Genomic DNA, 18,071 nt, shown 5'->3' with positions numbered 1-18,071 from the left:
CTGCAGAACGTTCCAGCCGTGCTGCCGCAGCGCAAAATGTAGGACTGCCCAGCCTTCCGTATAGTCCCGCCCCTCTCTGGCCTCGGCCATGCCCATACCGCAGCTTGGCATTCTGGGAGATGAAGTCTGTTTAGCGCTTCCCTTTGGAACTTTTCCGCCGCAGGACTACATTACCCGAAATGCCCTCCGCTTGGCCACACCCTCGGTCCTTGTGCGCAAGCCTAGTGCTGCTTTGCCCGGACTCCCCCGCTGCCCGGCTGCTTGTTTTTCTGAGTTGAAGAGCCGCAGTGGAAGAGATAGGAGCGGAGCCTGTCACAGCACCTATCCTCAGCCCCCTCATTGAAAACCATCCAGGTAATGGGGGCCCTGGCACACTGTGCTGGCTGTATGGAGGAATGACTGCCTCCATTGTAATACTGGACTTAGAGGTCATTCACCGCTTGTCACCCAGTGAGTGACACTCAGTCATGAAGAAAGCCTCTGAGTGGGGCCTCTGTCACCTCACATTGAGGGAGCAAGGATTGTGCTCATTATGGAGGTGGCTGTGTGCTGGTATTCGGTGCTGCAGGACCATCACTCTGGGGAGTATGAGTATCCTTGTCCTTTGTAAAGCTACCCCCCCCCAATCTCTTTGTAAAGCTAACCCCCCCCCCCCCCCAAATCTTTGTAAAGCTACCCCCCCAAATCTCTTTGTAAAGCTACCCCCCCAAATCTCTTTGTAAAGCTAACGCCCCCCAAATCTCTTTGTAAAGCTAACCCCCCCAAATCTTTGTAAAGCTAACCCCCCCAAATCTCTTTGTAAAGCTAACCCCCCCAAATCTCTTTGTAAAGCTAACCCCCCAAATCTCTTTGTAAAGCTAACCCCCCCAAATCTCTTTGTAAAGCTAACCCCCCCCAAATCTCTTTGTAAAGCTAACCCCCCCCAAATCTCTTTGTAAAGCTAACCCCCCCCAAATCTTTGTAAAGCTACCCCACAAATCTCTTTGTAAAGCTACCCCACAAATCTCTTTGTAAAGCTACCCCACCCAAATCTTTGTAAAGCTACCCCCCCAAATCTTTGTAAAGCTACCCCCCCAAATCTTTGTAAAGCTACCCCCCCAAATCTTTGTAAAGCTACCCCCCCAAATCTTTGTAAAGCTACCCCCCCAAATCTTTGTAAAGCTACCCCCCCAAATCTTTGTAAAGCTACCCCCCCAAATCTTTGTAAAGCTACCCCCCCCAAATCTTTGTAAAGCTACCCCCCCCAAATCTTTGTAAAGCTACCCCCCCAAATCTTTGTAAAGCTACCCCCCCAAATCTTTGTAAAGCTACCCCCCCAAATCTTTGTAAAGCTACCCCCCCAAATCTTTGTAAAGCTACCCCCCCAAATCTTTGTAAAGCTACCCCCCCCAAATCTTTGTAAAGCTACCCCCCCAAATCTTTGTAAAGCTACCCCCCCCAAATCTTTGTAAAGCTACCCCCCCCAAAGCTCTTTGTAAAGCTACCCCCCCAAATCTTTGTAAAGCTACCCCCCCCAAAGCTCTTTGTAAAGCTAACCCCCCCCAAATCTCTTTGTAAAGCTAACCCCCCAAATCTCTTTGTAAAGCTAACCCCCCAAATCTCTTTGTAAAGCTAACCCCCCCAAATCAATTTGTAAAGCTAACCCCCCAAATCTCTTTGTAAAGCTAACCCCCCCAAATCTCTTTGTAAAGCTAACCCCCCCAAATCTCTTTGTAAAGCTAACCCCCCCAAATCTCTTTGTAAAGCTAACCCCCCCAAATCTCTTTGTAAAGCTAACCCCCCCAAATCTCTTTGTAAAGCTAACCCCCCCAAATCTCTTTGTAAAGCTAACCCCCCCAAATCTCTTTGTAAAGCTAACCCCCCAAATCTCTTTGTAAAGCTAACCCCCCCAAATCTCTTTGTAAAGCTAACCCCCCCAAATCTCTTTGTAAAGCTAAACCCCCCCAAATCTCTTTGTAAAGCTAAACCCCCCCAAATCTCTTTGTAAAGCTAAACCCCCCCAAATCTCTTTGTAAAGCTAACCCCCCCAAATATCTTTGTAAAGCTAACCCCCCCAAATCTCTTTGTAAAGCTAACCCCCCCAAATCTCTTTGTAAAGCTAACCCCCCCAAATCTCTTTGTAAAGCTAACCCCCCCAAATATCTTTGTAAAGCTAACCCCCCCAAATATCTTTGTAAAGCTAACCCCCCAAATCTCTTTGTAAAGCTAACCCCCCAAATCTCTTTGTAAAGCTAACCCCCCAAATCTCTTTGTAAAGCTAACCCCCCAAATCTCTTTGTAAAGCTAACCCCCCAAATCTCTTTGTAAAGCTAACCCCCCAAATCTCTTTGTAAAGCTAACCCCCCAAATCTCTTTGTAAAGCTAACCCCCCAAATCTCTTTGTAAAGCTAACCCCCCAAATCTCTTTGTAAAGCTAACCCCCCAAATCTCTTTGTAAAGCTAACCCCCCAAATCTCTTTGTAAAGCTAACCCCCCAAATCTCTTTGTAAAGCTAACCCCCCAAATCTCTTTGTAAAGCTAACCCCCCAAATCTCTTTGTAAAGCTAACCCCCCAAATCTCTTTGTAAAGCTAACCCCCCAAATCTCTTTGTAAAGCTAACCCCCCAAATCTCTTTGTAAAGCTAACCCCCCAAATCTCTTTGTAAAGCTAACCCCCCAAATCTCTTTGTAAAGCTAACCCCCCAAATCTCTTTGTAAAGCTAACCCCCCAAATCTCTTTGTAAAGCTAACCCCCCAAATCTCTTTGTAAAGCTAACCCCCCAAATCTCTTTGTAAAGCTAACCCCCAAATCTCTTTGTAAAGCTAACCCCCCAAATCTCTTTGTAAAGCTAAACCCCCCAAATCTCTTTGTAAAGCTAAACCCCCCCAAATCTCTTTGTAAAGCTAACCCCCCCAAATCTCTTTGTAAAGCTACCCCCCCCAAATCTCTTTGTAAAGCTAACCCCCCCAAATCTCTTTGTAAAGCTAACCCCCCCAAATCTCTTTGTAAAGCTAACCCCCCCAAATCTCTTTGTAAAGCTAACCCCCCAAATCTCTTTGTAAAGCTAACCCCCCCAAATCTCTTTGTAAAGCTAACCCCCCCAAATCTTTGTAAAGCTAACCCCCCCAAATATCATTGTAAAGCTAACCCCCCCAAATCTCATTGTAAAGCTAACCCCCCCAAATCTCTTTGTAAAGCTAACCCCCCCAAATCTCTTTGTAAAGCTAACCCCCCCAAATCTCTTTGTAAAGCTAACCCCCCCAAATCTCTTTGTAAAGCTAACCCCCCCAAATCTCTTTGTAAAGCTAACCCCCCCAAATCTCTTTGTAAAGCTAACCCCCCCAAATCTCTTTGTAAAGCTAACCCCCCCAAATCTCTTTGTAAAGCTAACCCCCCCAAATCTCTTTGTAAAGCTAACCCCCCCAAATCTCTTTGTAAAGCTAACCCCCCCAAATCTCTTTGTAAAGCTAACCCCCCCAAATCTCTTTGTAAAGCTAACCCCCCAAATCTCTTTGTAAAGCTAACCCCCCAAATCTCTTTGTAAAGCTAACCCCCCAAATCTCTTTGTAAAGCTAACCCCCCAAATCTCTTTGTAAAGCTAACCCCCCAAATCTCTTTGTAAAGCTAACCCCCCAAATCTCTTTGTAAAGCTAAACCCCCCAAATCTCTTTGTAAAGCTAAACCCCCCCAAATCTCTTTGTAAAGCTAACCCCCCCAAATCTCTTTGTAAAGCTAACCCCCCCCAAATCTCTTTGTAAAGCTAACCCCCCCAAATCTCTTTGTAAAGCTAACCCCCCCAAATCTCTTTGTAAAGCTAACCCCCCCAAATCTCTTTGTAAAGCTAACCCCCCAAATCTCTTTGTAAAGCTAACCCCCCCAAATCTCTTTGTAAAGCTAACCCCCCCAAATCTTTGTAAAGCTAACCCCCCCAAATCTCATTGTAAAGCTAACCCCCCCAAATCTCATTGTAAAGCTAACCCCCCCAAATCTCATTGTAAAGCTAACCCCCCCAAATCTCTTTGTAAAGCTAACCCCCCCAAATCTCTTTGTAAAGCTAACCCCCCCAAATCTCTTTGTAAAGCTAACCCCCCCCAAACTCTTTGTAAAGCTACCCCCCCCAAATCTCTTTGTAAAGCTAACCCCCCCAAATCTCTTTGTAAAGCTAACCCCCCCAAATCTCTTTGTAAAGCTAACCCCCCCAAATCTCTTTGTAAAGCTAACCCCCCCAAATCTCTTTGTAAAGCTAACCCCCCCAAATCTCTTTGTAAAGCTAACCCCCCCAAATCTCTTTGTAAAGCTAACCCCCCCAAATCTCTTTGTAAAGCTAACCCCCCCAAATCTCTTTGTAAAGCTAACCCCCCCAAATCTCTTTGTAAAGCTAACCCCCCCAAATCTCTTTGTAAAGCTAACCCCCCCAAATCTCTTTGTAAAGCTAACCCCCCCAAATCTCTTTGTAAAGCTAACCCCCCCAAATCTCTTTGTAAAGCTAACCCCCCCAAATCTCTTTGTAAAGCTAACCCCCCAAATCTCTTTGTAAAGCTAACCCCCCCAAATCTCTTTGTAAAGCTAACCCCCCCAAATCTCTTTGTAAAGCTAAACCCCCCCAAATCTCTTTGTAAAGCTAAACCCCCCCAAATCTCTTTGTAAAGCTAAACCCCCCCAAATCTCTTTGTAAAGCTAACCCCCCCAAATATCTTTGTAAAGCTAACCCCCCCAAATATCTTTGTAAAGCTAACCCCCCCAAATCTCTTTGTAAAGCTAACCCCCCCAAATCTCTTTGTAAAGCTAACCCCCCCAAATCTCTTTGTAAAGCTAACCCCCCCAAATATCTTTGTAAAGCTAACCCCCCCAAATATCTTTGTAAAGCTAACCCCCCAAATCTCTTTGTAAAGCTAACCCCCCAAATCTCTTTGTAAAGCTAACCCCCCAAATCTCTTTGTAAAGCTAACCCCCCAAATCTCTTTGTAAAGCTAACCCCCCAAATCTCTTTGTAAAGCTAACCCCCCAAATCTCTTTGTAAAGCTAACCCCCCAAATCTCTTGGTAAAGCTAACCACCCAAATCTCTTTGTAAAGCTAACCCCCCAAATCTCTTTGTAAAGCTAACCCCCCAAATCTCTTGGTAAAGCTAACACCCAAATCTCTTTGTAAAGCTAACCCCCCAAATCTCTTTGTAAAGCTAACCCCCCAAATCTCTTTGTAAAGCTAACCCCCCAAATCTCTTTGTAAAGCTAACCCCCCAAATCTCTTTGTAAAGCTAACCCCCCAAATCTCTTTGTAAAGCTAACCCCCCAAATCTCTTTGTAAAGCTAACCCCCCAAATCTCTTTGTAAAGCTAACCCCCCAAATCTCTTTGTAAAGCTAACCCCCCAAATCTCTTTGTAAAGCTAACCCCCCAAATCTCTTTGTAAAGCTAAACCCCCCCAAATCTCTTTGTAAAGCTAAACCCCCCCAAATCTCTTTGTAAAGCTAACCCCCCAAATCTCTTTGTAAAGCTACCCCCCCCCAAATCTCTTTGTAAAGCTAACCCCCCCAAATCTCTTTGTAAAGCTAACCCCCCCAAATCTCTTTGTAAAGCTAACCCCCCCAAATCTCTTTGTAAAGCTAACCCCCCAAATCTCTTTGTAAAGCTAACCCCCCAAATCTCTTTGTAAAGCTAACCCCCCCAAATCTTTGTAAAGCTAACCCCCCCAAATCTCTTTGTAAAGCTAACCCCCCCAAATCTCTTTGTAAAGCTAACCCCCCCAAATCTCTTTGTAAAGCTAACCCCCCCAAATCTCTTTGTAAAGCTAACCCCCCCAAATCTCTTTGTAAAGCTAACCCCCCCAAATCTCTTTGTAAAGCTAACCCCCCCAAATCTCTTTGTAAAGCTAACCCCCCCAAATCTCTTTGTAAAGCTAACCCCCCAAATCTCTTTGTAAAGCTAACCCCCCCAAATCTCTTTGTAAAGCTAACCCCCCCAAATCTCTTTGTAAAGCTAACCCCCCCAAATCTCTTTGTAAAGCTAACCCCCCCAAATCTCTTTGTAAAGCTAACCCCCCCAAATCTCTTTGTAAAGCTAACCCCCCAAATCTCTTTGTAAAGCTAACCCCCCAAATCTCTTTGTAAAGCTAACCCCCCAAATCTCTTTGTAAAGCTAACCCCCCAAATCTCTTTGTAAAGCTAACCCCCCAAATCTCTTTGTAAAGCTAACCCCCCAAATCTCTTTGTAAAGCTAAACCCCCCAAATCTCTTTGTAAAGCTAAACCCCCCCAAATCTCTTTGTAAAGCTAACCCCCCCAAATCTCTTTGTAAAGCTAACCCCCCCAAATCTCTTTGTAAAGCTAACCCCCCCAAATCTCTTTGTAAAGCTAACCCCCCCAAATCTCTTTGTAAAGCTAACCCCCCCAAATCTCTTTGTAAAGCTAACCCCCCAAATCTCTTTGTAAAGCTAACCCCCCCAAATCTCTTTGTAAAGCTAACCCCCCCCAAATCTTTGTAAAGCTAACCCCCCCAAATCTCATTGTAAAGCTAACCCCCCCAAATCTCATTGTAAAGCTAACCCCCCCAAATCTCATTGTAAAGCTAACCCCCCCAAATCTCTTTGTAAAGCTAACCCCCCCAAATCTCTTTGTAAAGCTAACCCCCCCAAATCTCTTTGTAAAGCTAACCCCCCCAAATCTCTTTGTAAAGCTAACCCCCCCAAATCTCTTTGTAAAGCTAACCCCCCCAAATCTCTTTGTAAAGCTAACCCCCCCAAATCTCTTTGTAAAGCTAACCCCCCCAAATCTCTTTGTAAAGCTAACCCCCCCAAATCTCTTTGTAAAGCTAACCCCCCCAAATCTCTTTGTAAAGCTAACCCCCCCAAATCTCTTTGTAAAGCTAACCCCCCCAAATCTCTTTGTAAAGCTAACCCCCCCAAATCTCTTTGTAAAGCTAACCCCCCAAATCTCTTTGTAAAGCTAACCCCCCAAATCTCTTTGTAAAGCTAACCCCCCCAAATCTTTGTAAAGCTAACCCCCCCAAATATCATTGTAAAGCTAACCCCCCCAAATCTCATTGTAAAGCTAACCCCCCCAAATCTCTTTGTAAAGCTAACCCCCCCAAATCTCTTTGTAAAGCTAACCCCCCCAAATCTCTTTGTAAAGCTAACCCCCCCAAATCTCTTTGTAAAGCTAACCCCCCCAAATCTCTTTGTAAAGCTAACCCCCCCAAATCTCTTTGTAAAGCTAACCCCCCCAAATCTCTTTGTAAAGCTAACCCCCCCAAATCTCTTTGTAAAGCTAACCCCCCCAAATCTCTTTGTAAAGCTAACCCCCCCAAATCTCTTTGTAAAGCTAACCCCCCCAAATCTCTTTGTAAAGCTAACCCCCCCAAATCTCTTTGTAAAGCTAACCCCCCCAAATCTCTTTGTAAAGCTAACCCCCCCAAATCTCTTTGTAAAGCTAACCCCCCCAAATCTCTTTGTAAAGCTAACCCCCCCAAATCTCTTTGTAAAGCTAACCCCCCCAAATCTCTTTGTAAAGCTAACCCCCCCAAATCTCTTTGTAAAGCTAACCCCCCCAAATCTCTTTGTAAAGCTAACCCCCCCAAATCTCTTTGTAAAGCTAACCCCCCCAAATCTCTTTGTAAAGCTAACCCCCCCAAATCTCTTTGTAAAGCTAACCCCCCCAAATCTCTTTGTAAAGCTAACCCCCCCAAATCTCTTTGTAAAGCTAACCCCCCCAAATCTCTTTGTAAAGCTAACCCCCCCAAATCTCTTTGTAAAGCTAACCCCCCCAAATCTCTTTGTAAAGCTAACCCCCCCAAATCTCTTTGTAAAGCTAACCCCCCCAAATCTCTTTGTAAAGCTAACCCCCCCAAATCTCTTTGTAAAGCTAACCCCCCCAAATCTCATTGTAAAGCTAACCCCCCCAAATCTCTTTGTAAAGCTAACCCCCCCAAATCTCTTTGTAAAGCTAACCCCCCCAAATCTCTTTGTAAAGCTAACCCCCCCAAATCTCTTTGTAAAGCTAACCCCCCCAAATCTCTTTGTAAAGCTAACCCCCCCAAATCTCTTTGTAAAGCTAACCCCCCCAAATCTCTTTGTAAAGCTAACCCCCCCAAATCTCTTTGTAAAGCTAACCCCCCCAAATCTCTTTGTAAAGCTAACCCCCCCAAATCTCTTTGTAAAGCTAACCCCCCCCCCCCCCCCCAAATCTCTTTGTAGGGAAGATCCTTCAAATATTTGTAGGGCAGAGACCCCCTAATCTTTCTTGAGCAGACTGCCCCTCTCAATCTGCATGAAGAGCAGACCCCCACATCTCTTAGTACAGTAGACCCCCCTTAACTTTGTCTCTATATAGACTGTTATTCTCCCCCCCCCCCCGAACCAGACAGGACCCCCCCCCCCGAAATCTCTTTGTACATCAGACCCCCCCCGAAATCTCTTTGTACATCAGACCCCCCCCGAAATCTCTTTGTAGATCAGACCCCCCCGAAATCTCTTTGTAGATCAGACCCCCCCCGAAATCTCTTTGTAGATCAGACCCCCCCAAATCTCTTTGTAGATCAGACCCCCCCCAAATCTCTTTGTAGATCAGACCCCCCCCAAATCTCTTTGTAGATCAGACCCCCCCAAATCTCTTTGTAGATCAGACCCCCCCCAATCTCTTTGTAGATCAGACCCTACCCCCAAATCTCTTTGTAGATCAGACCCCCCCCAAATCTCTTTGTAGATCAGACCCCCCCCCCAAATCTCTTTGTAGATCAGACCCCCCCCCCAAATCTCTTTGTAGATCAGACCCCCCCCCAAATCTCTTTGTAGATCAGACCCCCCCAAATCTCTTTGTAGATCAGACCCCCCCAAATCTCTTTGTAGATCAGACCCCCCCCAAATCTCTTTGTAGATCAGACCCCCCCAAATCTCTTTGTAGATCAGACCCTCTTTGTAGATCAGACCCCCCCAAATCTCTTTGTAGATCAGACCCCCCAAATCTTTGTAGATCAGACCCCCCAAATCTTTGTAGATCAGACCCCCCAAATCTTTGTAGATCAGACCCCCCAAATCTTTGTAGATCAGACCCCCCAAATCTTTGTAGATCAGACCCCCCCAAATCTCTATGTAGATCAGACCCCCCCAAATCTCTATGTAGATCAGACCCCCCCAAATCTCTATGTAGATCAGACCCCCCCAAATCTCTATGTAGTTCAGACCCCCCCCAATCTCTATGTAGTTCAGACCCCCCCAATCTCTATGTAGTTCAGACCCCCCCAATCTCTATGTAGATCAGACCCCCCCAATCTCTTTGTAGATCAGACCCCCCCCAATCTCTTTGTAGATCAGACCCCCCCCAAATCTCTTTGTAGATCAGACCCCCCCAAATCTCTGTAGATCAGACCCCCCCAAATCTCTGTAGATCAGACCCCCCCAAATCTTTGTAGATCAGACCCCCCAAATCTTTGTAGATCAGACCCCCCAAATCTTTGTAGATCAGACCCCCCAAATCTTTGTAGATCAGACCCCCCAAATCTTTGTAGATCAGACCCCCCAAATCTTTGTAGATCAGACCCCCCAAATCTTTGTAGATCAGACCCCCCAAATCTTTGTAGATCAGACCCCCCAAATCTTTGTAGATCAGACCCCCCAAATCTTTGTAGATCAGACCCCCCAAATCTTTGTAGATCAGACCCCCCCAAATCTCTATGTAGATCAGACCCCCCCAAATCTCTATGTAGATCAGACCCCCCCAAATCTCTTTGTAGTTCAGACCCCCCCCCAAATCTCTTTGTAGATCAGACCCCCCCCAATCTCTTTGTAGATCAGACCCCCCCCAAAAAAATCTCTTTGTAGATCAGACCCCCCCCAAAATCTCTTTGTAGATCAGACCCCCCCCAAAAAAATCTCTTTGTAGATCAGACCCCCCCCCAAAATCTCTTTGTAGATCAGACCCCCCCCAAAATCTCTTTGTAGATCAGACACCCCCCAAATCTCTTTGTAGATCAGACCCCCCCCAAATCTCTTTGTAGATCAGACCCCCCCCAAATCTCTTTGTAGATCAGACCCCCCCCCCAAATCTCTTTGTAGATCAGACTCCCCCCAATCTTTGTAGATCAGACTCCGAGCAAAGCCCCCTAATCTCTTCCCCAATCTATTTGCAGAGCAGAGACCGCCAAACTCTTTCTTGAGCAGACCCCCTGCCCAATCTGCATGAAGAGCAGACCCCCATCTCTTAGTATAGCAGACCCTCCTAACTTTGTCTCTATATAGACTGTTCTTCTCCCCTCCTGATCCAGACAGGAGCTACAATACCTGGCAAGGACTCTGGGGGAATTCATTCCATAGATAGTGCTTTATGACAGTCTTGAATAAAAACACTCCTGGGCTTGTGATTCAGCCTTATACATTTATTGCGAATAGAACTCCCATCACCTGCAGCCCTACTGGCTGAGAATAGTACAGAAAGTAGCTACTAAAAGGTTGGAGGGCCTCTCCTGCCTGCCCCGGTTATAAATGGAGATTCCTGTCTGGGCATGTCTCAGCCACTGACTGAATTTACCATATACAATGGGGTTAGGTTGTTTGCAAGCTGCCTGCTAGGGATAAAGACCTGAAACCTTTAGGTACAGTCCTACTGGTGTCACCTGTCAGATGCAGGTGTGATGTATTTGATTTACTGTTATTTTTGCTGGTACACTTTGTTTGTTGAAGTTCCAATTGCTTAGCAGCAGAGGGAGCTCTGTGTTTTGAAGATTGCAGATCTTTTAGTGATTGAGGGTGGTACTTTTTGTCTTAAGACTTTTACAGTACATATGTGAGGGTTGTTGGCAAAACCTGATTCATTTTACATCTCATTTTGAGGATAAAAATGCAAAATTCCTATTTTTGTTTTTTAAATCGTATATTAAGTTTTTCAAAGAAAACATACATTGCCAGGTCATGAAGAAGTTATATAAATGTTTGTGTTTTCCATTCACTGTACTATTTAATCAATCAAACATGTAGATAAATATAGAATTTGCCATAACACAAATCATAATTAGGTGTTACTTAGAGCAATTCCATTACTACAATCGGGTTAAATCAAACTGGTAAGTAAATATAAAGGTTTCTATGACAAAAGTCATATTTATGTGTGTCATTGTACTATGTATCAAGCTGTGCTTGTAAACGCCTAGAAGTATAGGGGCTTATCCCTACTTGAGGCCCATAATTAGTAGTTTGATCTAGTATTCTAGTGAATAGCAAATATCTAGTTTAACAAAGCTGTGGTGGTTGCAGCCTTCTTGTCTGAAGACCTTAGGGAGTTGTACGGGTTTATTCCCTGGCAGTGCCGGCAACAGTTCTAGAGTACCTGTTTAGGTTTCCAGCCCCCCTCAGATTGGAGATAAAAATGTTAGTGTTTAATATTCTTGTATTATCTAGTGGTATATGTCTATGCAAATTCTTTAATTAGCTAATCCAAACAGTAATTCAACTTGGCTATGTAATCAATATAGCTCCCCTCATGCAGAGAACTGTGGGCTAGGTTTAAAAATTGGACATGGGGCAGCTGTCTGGAAGTCTAGCCTGTTTTTTTTTTTTTTTTTGTTATAGTTCAATTATTAAAATGTGATACGCTCTAAGTGCTTTAAAATTACATTCAAACTTTATTTATTTATTTTTTGAAAAATATTGATCGGAATTTCATCTATTGGTATTCCCTCATTTGAGGCTGTGTTACTCAACCAAAGTGCGTTCTGTGTGTGCCTGATCTTCTGCTTGCTGTTCGACATCTAGTTGACGGTGATGTCATTGTTCTGCATCAAACATAACACAGATGAGGAACTGATTTAATCCTCCCTTTCCTGTGACAAAATCTTTGCGCAACTAGGTCAACTAGCATTTTAATCAATGCAGTAACGCAGAACATGTTCTGTTCTAATCATTGATGTTAAAATGACTGCAATTGTTTAGGTACAGTTGACAAATGGACTTGGCCAACCTGCGATTATTTTTGTAATTCCTTTCCAATGTTCGTTTTGCTGTGTGCAGCAGTTATTTGCAGATTTAATTAAATGTAAAACATTTTCATTGACAATTGGAAATACATTCTGTGCATGTGTTTTGTAAGTTTCTACGTATATGTAATTGTGATATTGCAAAATAGTAAACTGTGCTAAAGTTTTTTTTTTTTGTATAACCTAGATATCCTCTTTCTGCTGGTTTTTCATGAGCTTTTTTATTTTTTTTATTTATAACTGTAGACCTTTGTGAGAAAACAGCATCACTTGAGGTGCTCAATGGTAAGAGAAGATGAAAGACTTAGATTTAGGAGTGGAATATGTTATACCCAGCCTTGGGTACAGAAATGTTCGGGAGCCAAGCAATCAAGATGAGAAAACTGAAGACTTCAAATACCAAAAATCTCAGGTAAGTGCCCTTTTAAATGCTTTATTTGTTTTCAATCAACATCGGTGTAGGTCAAAAACATACAAAATACCAGTAGTTACATGAGTTTATACGACCATATTAATATGGTATTAATATAAGAAATGCATGGTGGATGAGATTTTAGAAAATAAAGTTGTAAACTAAAAAAAAAGGCTAACGTTCCTATCCCTCAAGGGGCATAAGATGATTTCACTGAGTAATGATGGGAATCTAGGAGTACTATCCCCCCGAAAGGGATTCTCCTCCCATCCAGAGCTTTACATTTTAACAGTGAGTGCATTATTAGGTGCAGTAATGCATCGTCCTGTAGGCCGGTATACTACATGTGGTTCACAAAATGCAAAAGCGAAAAAGGAAAAATGAAAAATGGACTGAACTAAACAGACTAAAATGACAAAAGAAACACAAGAAAAAACTGCCCTGCATGGCACATAAACAACTGGTTTTCAGGGGTGGTCCTCGGGAGGACATGAAAGTCGAGGCTCAGGGTCATGTACTTTCAGGTTGTTCTTGTTGCAGGCGTTTGGCGCTGAGTTGTGCAGGGAATAAACTCCAATACGGTGGAATGGTCTAAATGTGTAAGGCCTGAATCATCCACTCTTGAGGGTTACACCAACCCAAGTTGCTGTAGTATAAAGTCTAGCTCTAGGATAGTCTTCACCCGGTATGAAGTACCCAGGTGTGTGACGAGAAGTCATTTTGGGATCCCCTGTTTGTATTTTCCTTTGACAAAGAATTTGTAGTAGCAGCTGCAGGGCCCTACGTTATGCAACAGTGCTTCTGGTAAGATCTAGGAAGAATGATAGAGAGGAGCCCTCAAACATAAAGCAAGTGTGCCTCTGAACTGCTGCCATTAGAAGGGTCTTGTCCTGGAGGGACTGAAAAAAGTTGATCAGGTCTGGTTGTGCTGCCGGTGGTGCTGTAGCCTGTCTCAGCAAATGGAACATGCCATCTAGTTTCACAGCTTTAGCTTGTTTTGGTGACGCGACATGTGGAGCAGGCATTGAAAAAAGTGAGGTAGGTCGGGTAGGCCAATGGAATCCAGTATACCATCAATTTTCAGATGATATAGCGCCTTCTCTGATTTTCTGTGGCATTGATCCTGTCAGAAATTTCCAGTTGTCTGAATCACTGCAATTTTGTTACTGGAGTCTTGAGTGCTCAATGAGGCCTCCAGCATGGTGAGCCGAGAGATGGCGTCTTTAATAAAGACCATGTTGGCCGCGACATTCGTCTGTACTTCCGCCAGCATACACTTTAGTTGGGCCTCCTTGACAGTTTCCCCAGTGGGAGGTGGCTTGGAACTGGGCACAGTCGGCAGTATTGCCGGTGTCCCTTGCTTGGGTTGTAAAAGATGTCTTCTGAGGTGCAGGAGTATTCATCTTTTCCCATTGCCATTTTGCCCTAATCGGACTTCTAAGAGTCTTGCAGAAGTTCACCAATATCACGGTTGGTCGGGCCCTTGTCGGCTCTGTTTTTTTATTTTTCCTTCCCATGTCATCTCCTTACATCTAGGGAATGGTTGTCTAGTTGGGTGAGTGCCCTTTTTTCCACCGTAAAACAGATATTTTCATGCGGCAAGGCACAGAGCTCAAAAAGCATGTCTACTCTGCCCCAAATTAGAACACATCATTGTGTTCTCAACCACAATTTAAACTGCTTTACAACTTGGCAGTCTTAAAATGTAGTTTGCCCCCTCTGCTTAAAAGTATATTTCAGTTTAGCAACCCTGACTGTAAGAAATGTAGTGTGATACTATCTTTCCAAATGTGATTAAATATATTGAAAATAGACCCATTTAACCCCTTAAGGACACATGACGTGTGTGACACGTCATGATTCCATTTTATTCCAGAAGTTTGGTCCTTAAGGGGTTAAATGAGGTTTATACTGTCTCAGACTACACAGTGTTGTGTGCATCATGTGATTTAAAAAAAAAATATATATATATATATATTTTTTTTTTTTTTTTTTTACTCGCTAGTGACTGCAAAACCACCTAAAACATTTGTTGTATCTTGTATATTTTTTTTACTTTACTAGCAATATTTAGCTAAACTCTGCTCATTTCCCCTGTGGATGTTTGGCACGTGATAAAAGCACAATTGAAGTATAACTCTCATTTAACACTGTGCTTTAACCCCTTAAGGACAGAGCTTCAGAAGCTTGTCTTTCACTTAATGACACAAGCATTTTTTGCTGTTTGCGTTCAACTGCAATTTGCATTTTACTAATTTATTGCACCGACGCATATTATATACCGTTTTTTAAAGGACAGAAAGGGCTTTAATTTGATGTAACATATATTTACATAAATGCTTATTTATTATTAAAAAATACAGAAAAATGCAAAAAAAATGTAAAATCTTGATTTATTTATTTTAACAGTTTTTGCAATAATAATGTGTGCACAATTAGTGCAGGTTAAGGAAAGTAATTAAAAATAAATTAATTTAGTTGTTCTGATTTACAGAATATATAATGTGTCTGGGATTTTCAGTTTTTTTTGGTAGTTACAGGTCACAAAGCACAAGGAGTAAAATAAACTTTTAATATGGAGCGATTTTAGAATTTGGTATGTTTGTCTTGTAAGCTTAATAGCCATAAAAGAAAACAAAATTGCCACACAAAAGTATATATTTATATAAAGTAGACACCACAGGCTATTTACCTAAGGTTGTTTTGACACTTTCTACGTAGCCATTTTACCGACAACCTCTGCTAAATATTGGAGTAAAATTGTGTTTTGGGGGGGTTTTCGCACACAAACTTATAACAAAGAACTTCTCATGTGTATTTTGTAAAGTTGGTGTGTGCTATTCCTGTACAAAGTTTTATTATGTGTTCAGTTACTTCTGCTGAGTACAACGGTACCCCCATTGTATGTCTTTGGCACTATTTCGTGAAGCTACAGTGCCATATAGGAGACCTGTCCTTTTCAGTATTCACAGTAGAATTTTGAGAGACGGATTTAATGAGCCTATGCTTCCATTTGGGGTATTATAGTAGTTTGACTGTTCAAAAAAAACCCACAAAGGCCTACCATTTGTAAAAGTAGACACTCCAGGGTATCTCATAAGGTGCATATTGTGCCTTAACATGCCCCCATTCTTTTACCATTACATGCCAAAGTATGTGGTAAAAAAATAATTTTGTGCATTTTTTACATACGGATTGCATTTTTGCTGGGCATTTTGTATATTTCATATGTGCCACTAAGTTCAAAACCTCCAAATTATGCTCAGCTAAGTCTTCTGAGTAAAAAGACATCCCCAATGAATGTCTTTGGCACTATTTTGTGGAGCTACAGTGCCATATTGGAGACCAAGCCATATTAGTTTTTACAGAACTTTGGATTTTGACGCTGGGCCTATGTGCAATTTCCAAGCATCTTCGCAGGTTTTAAATTCAATCTACCCCACAAAGGCCTACCATTTCTTAAAGTAGACACCCCAGGGTATTTCAAAAGGCATATTTTGAACCTTGGCGTGGGATCATTTTTCCGCTAGCTTGTACCAGGTGTAGTGGTAATAAGCGTTTTTTCTGCGTTTTTGACACACAAAGTGAGTTTGCACAGTATATTTTGCAAACCTTATGTGTACCACCACTCTATAATACTTTATATGTTGCTCAGCTATGTCGGCTGAGTACAAAAATACCCCCGTATGTACATTTGCCAGGTATATGTGGACATCGGAGGGGCACATTTGGGACACAGCCATTCCATTTTTTTTTTTCAAACTTTACATTTTTTACGCTGTGCCCATGTCCCATTTTAGAGTATTTTACCAGGCTATATAATCCAAATACCCCATAGAGCCATACCATTTCTTAAAGAAGACATCCCAGGGTATTTCAAAAGGCATATTTTGAACCTTAGCGTGGGATCATTTTTCCGCTAGCTTGTACCAGGTGTAGTGGTAATGAGCGTTATTAAATGTATTTTTTAACTTTTTAAAACTTTTTTTACTTTTTAAAACAATTTTTTAAACTTTTCTTATGCTTATTAATTTTTTTAAAGTTTCTTAAACTTTCGTAACACTTTGTTTTACAGATTTAACATTTTTCTAAGCTTTTTTTTTTTACCGTTAACCCCTAACTAGCAGTAAGCAGCACTAACAGTAAATTCCCCATTTTCCCATAACTCCCCCCCCCCCCCCCCCCAACCCCAGCTAGCAAAATATTTAATTATACAATATTTAAATTATTTAATTAAATAAATTTAACCCCTGAGGGTTAAAAAATAAATAAAAGTTAATCGTCAGGGGTTAAAAAAAATTAGATCACAGTATAATACTGTGATCTGTATTTTGATCACTGTAGGCAGTGATCGACTGGCAGGGAAGGGGTTAATTTTTATTTGGACTGGGTAAAGGGTTTATTTTTTTTAATTTTTTACTTAAACGTTATTAAAACTTTTTCTTAAACTTTTTAACTTTTTAAAGCTTATATTAAAACTTTTTTTAACGTTAACCCCTAGTTAGCCTAACACTAAATCCCCCAATTCCCCACTAACTTCCACCCTCCCCAGCTAGCTAAATTTATAATTTTAAAATATTTAAATTAATTAATAAAATACATTTAACCCCTGAGAGTTAAAAAATAAATAAAAAATTAACCCTCAGGGGTTAAAAAAAAAATCAGATCATATTAAAATGTAATCCCTGCCAATTGATCACTGTAGTCAGTGATCAATTGGCAGGGAAGGGGTTAATTTTTTATTAAAATGGGTAAAGGGGGGTGGGATTTTAAATTTACTTTATTTTTTTTTACAATAGGGGGCAGGATCAGCACTGATCCGTCTCCCTGCACTTCACAGTGAACCCGGAAGTGCAGGGAGGCGGAAGGTAAGTATACAGAGCAGATAAAATAGAAAGGTGAACAGCGCTAAAGATCAGAAATTGTACATACGTTTAGTAGAAATACTGGCCAGCAGAGTAACTTAAAAAAAAAGGAGAAACAAAGATACAAATAATGGTACAGTATGTGTGAACGATATAATTCCACAAGAACAAATGTGTTATATTCACACTCACACTTTGAGGAGCTATATCAGCTCGGTGTTAAGAGCTTGGACGGAATAATCCCCGTCTATGGATTTCTTGAGGTTCCAGATCGTTGGTGAGTTTATAGGTGTAAGTATTCGTTATATGAAAAACAAGAGTAAAATACGCCACATGGTCTAGTACGTAAATATAAAATATTGTAGTAAGAGTAGATGATCCTACTTACATATACTAGAGCAACGACCTGCTCTAGTTTGGAGAATTTCAGGTGGAATAATCCCCACCTCGGGATATAGTGGACCCAGGTATTAGCAGCAAAGCAGTATTAAATAGGAAGGAGGACAAAAAAAATGACTGGATAGTTTAAAAATTATATATACTTTAATACAATAAGTAAAAAGTGAATAATACACTATAAAACCAGTCCTGTATAAAAGTCCAAAATTCTGAATTCACTTTTGAGAAAGCTTCGGCGAAACGCGTCAAGTGAGGAAGAATTTTGGACTTTTATACAGGACTGGTTTTATAGTGTATTATTCACTTTTTACTTATTGTATTAAAGTATATATAATTTTTAAACTATCCAGTAATTTTTTTTTTTCCTCCTTCCTATTTAATACTGCTTTGCTGCTATACCTGGGTCCACTATATCCCGAGGTGGGGATTATTCCACCTGAAATTCTCCAAACTAGAGCA

At 41.8% G+C, this 18,071-nt stretch overlaps 1 protein-coding gene across 1 annotated transcript in view; it reads left to right on the top strand.

The window, feature by feature from the left end:
- Window positions 1-239: 239 nt before the first annotated feature.
- The window catches only part of ABCC5 (ATP binding cassette subfamily C member 5), a 113,895-nt gene continuing 96,063 nt past the window's right edge, over window positions 240-18,071 (top strand). Inside the window, exons 1-2 of the mRNA XM_063442870.1 lie at window positions 240-354; window positions 12,183-12,348. Of these exons, the coding sequence (XP_063298940.1) occupies window positions 12,232-12,348 (117 nt within the window). The 5' untranslated portion in view covers window positions 240-354; window positions 12,183-12,231. The remainder of the gene's footprint in view (window positions 355-12,182; window positions 12,349-18,071) is intronic.

This window comes from Pelobates fuscus, chromosome 2 (assembly GCF_036172605.1).
Source record: "Pelobates fuscus isolate aPelFus1 chromosome 2, aPelFus1.pri, whole genome shotgun sequence".
Classification (NCBI taxonomy): Eukaryota; Metazoa; Chordata; class Amphibia; order Anura; family Pelobatidae; genus Pelobates; species Pelobates fuscus.
Note: the sequence above shows the minus strand (reverse complement) of the source record. Positions and strands in the feature narration are given on the sequence as shown.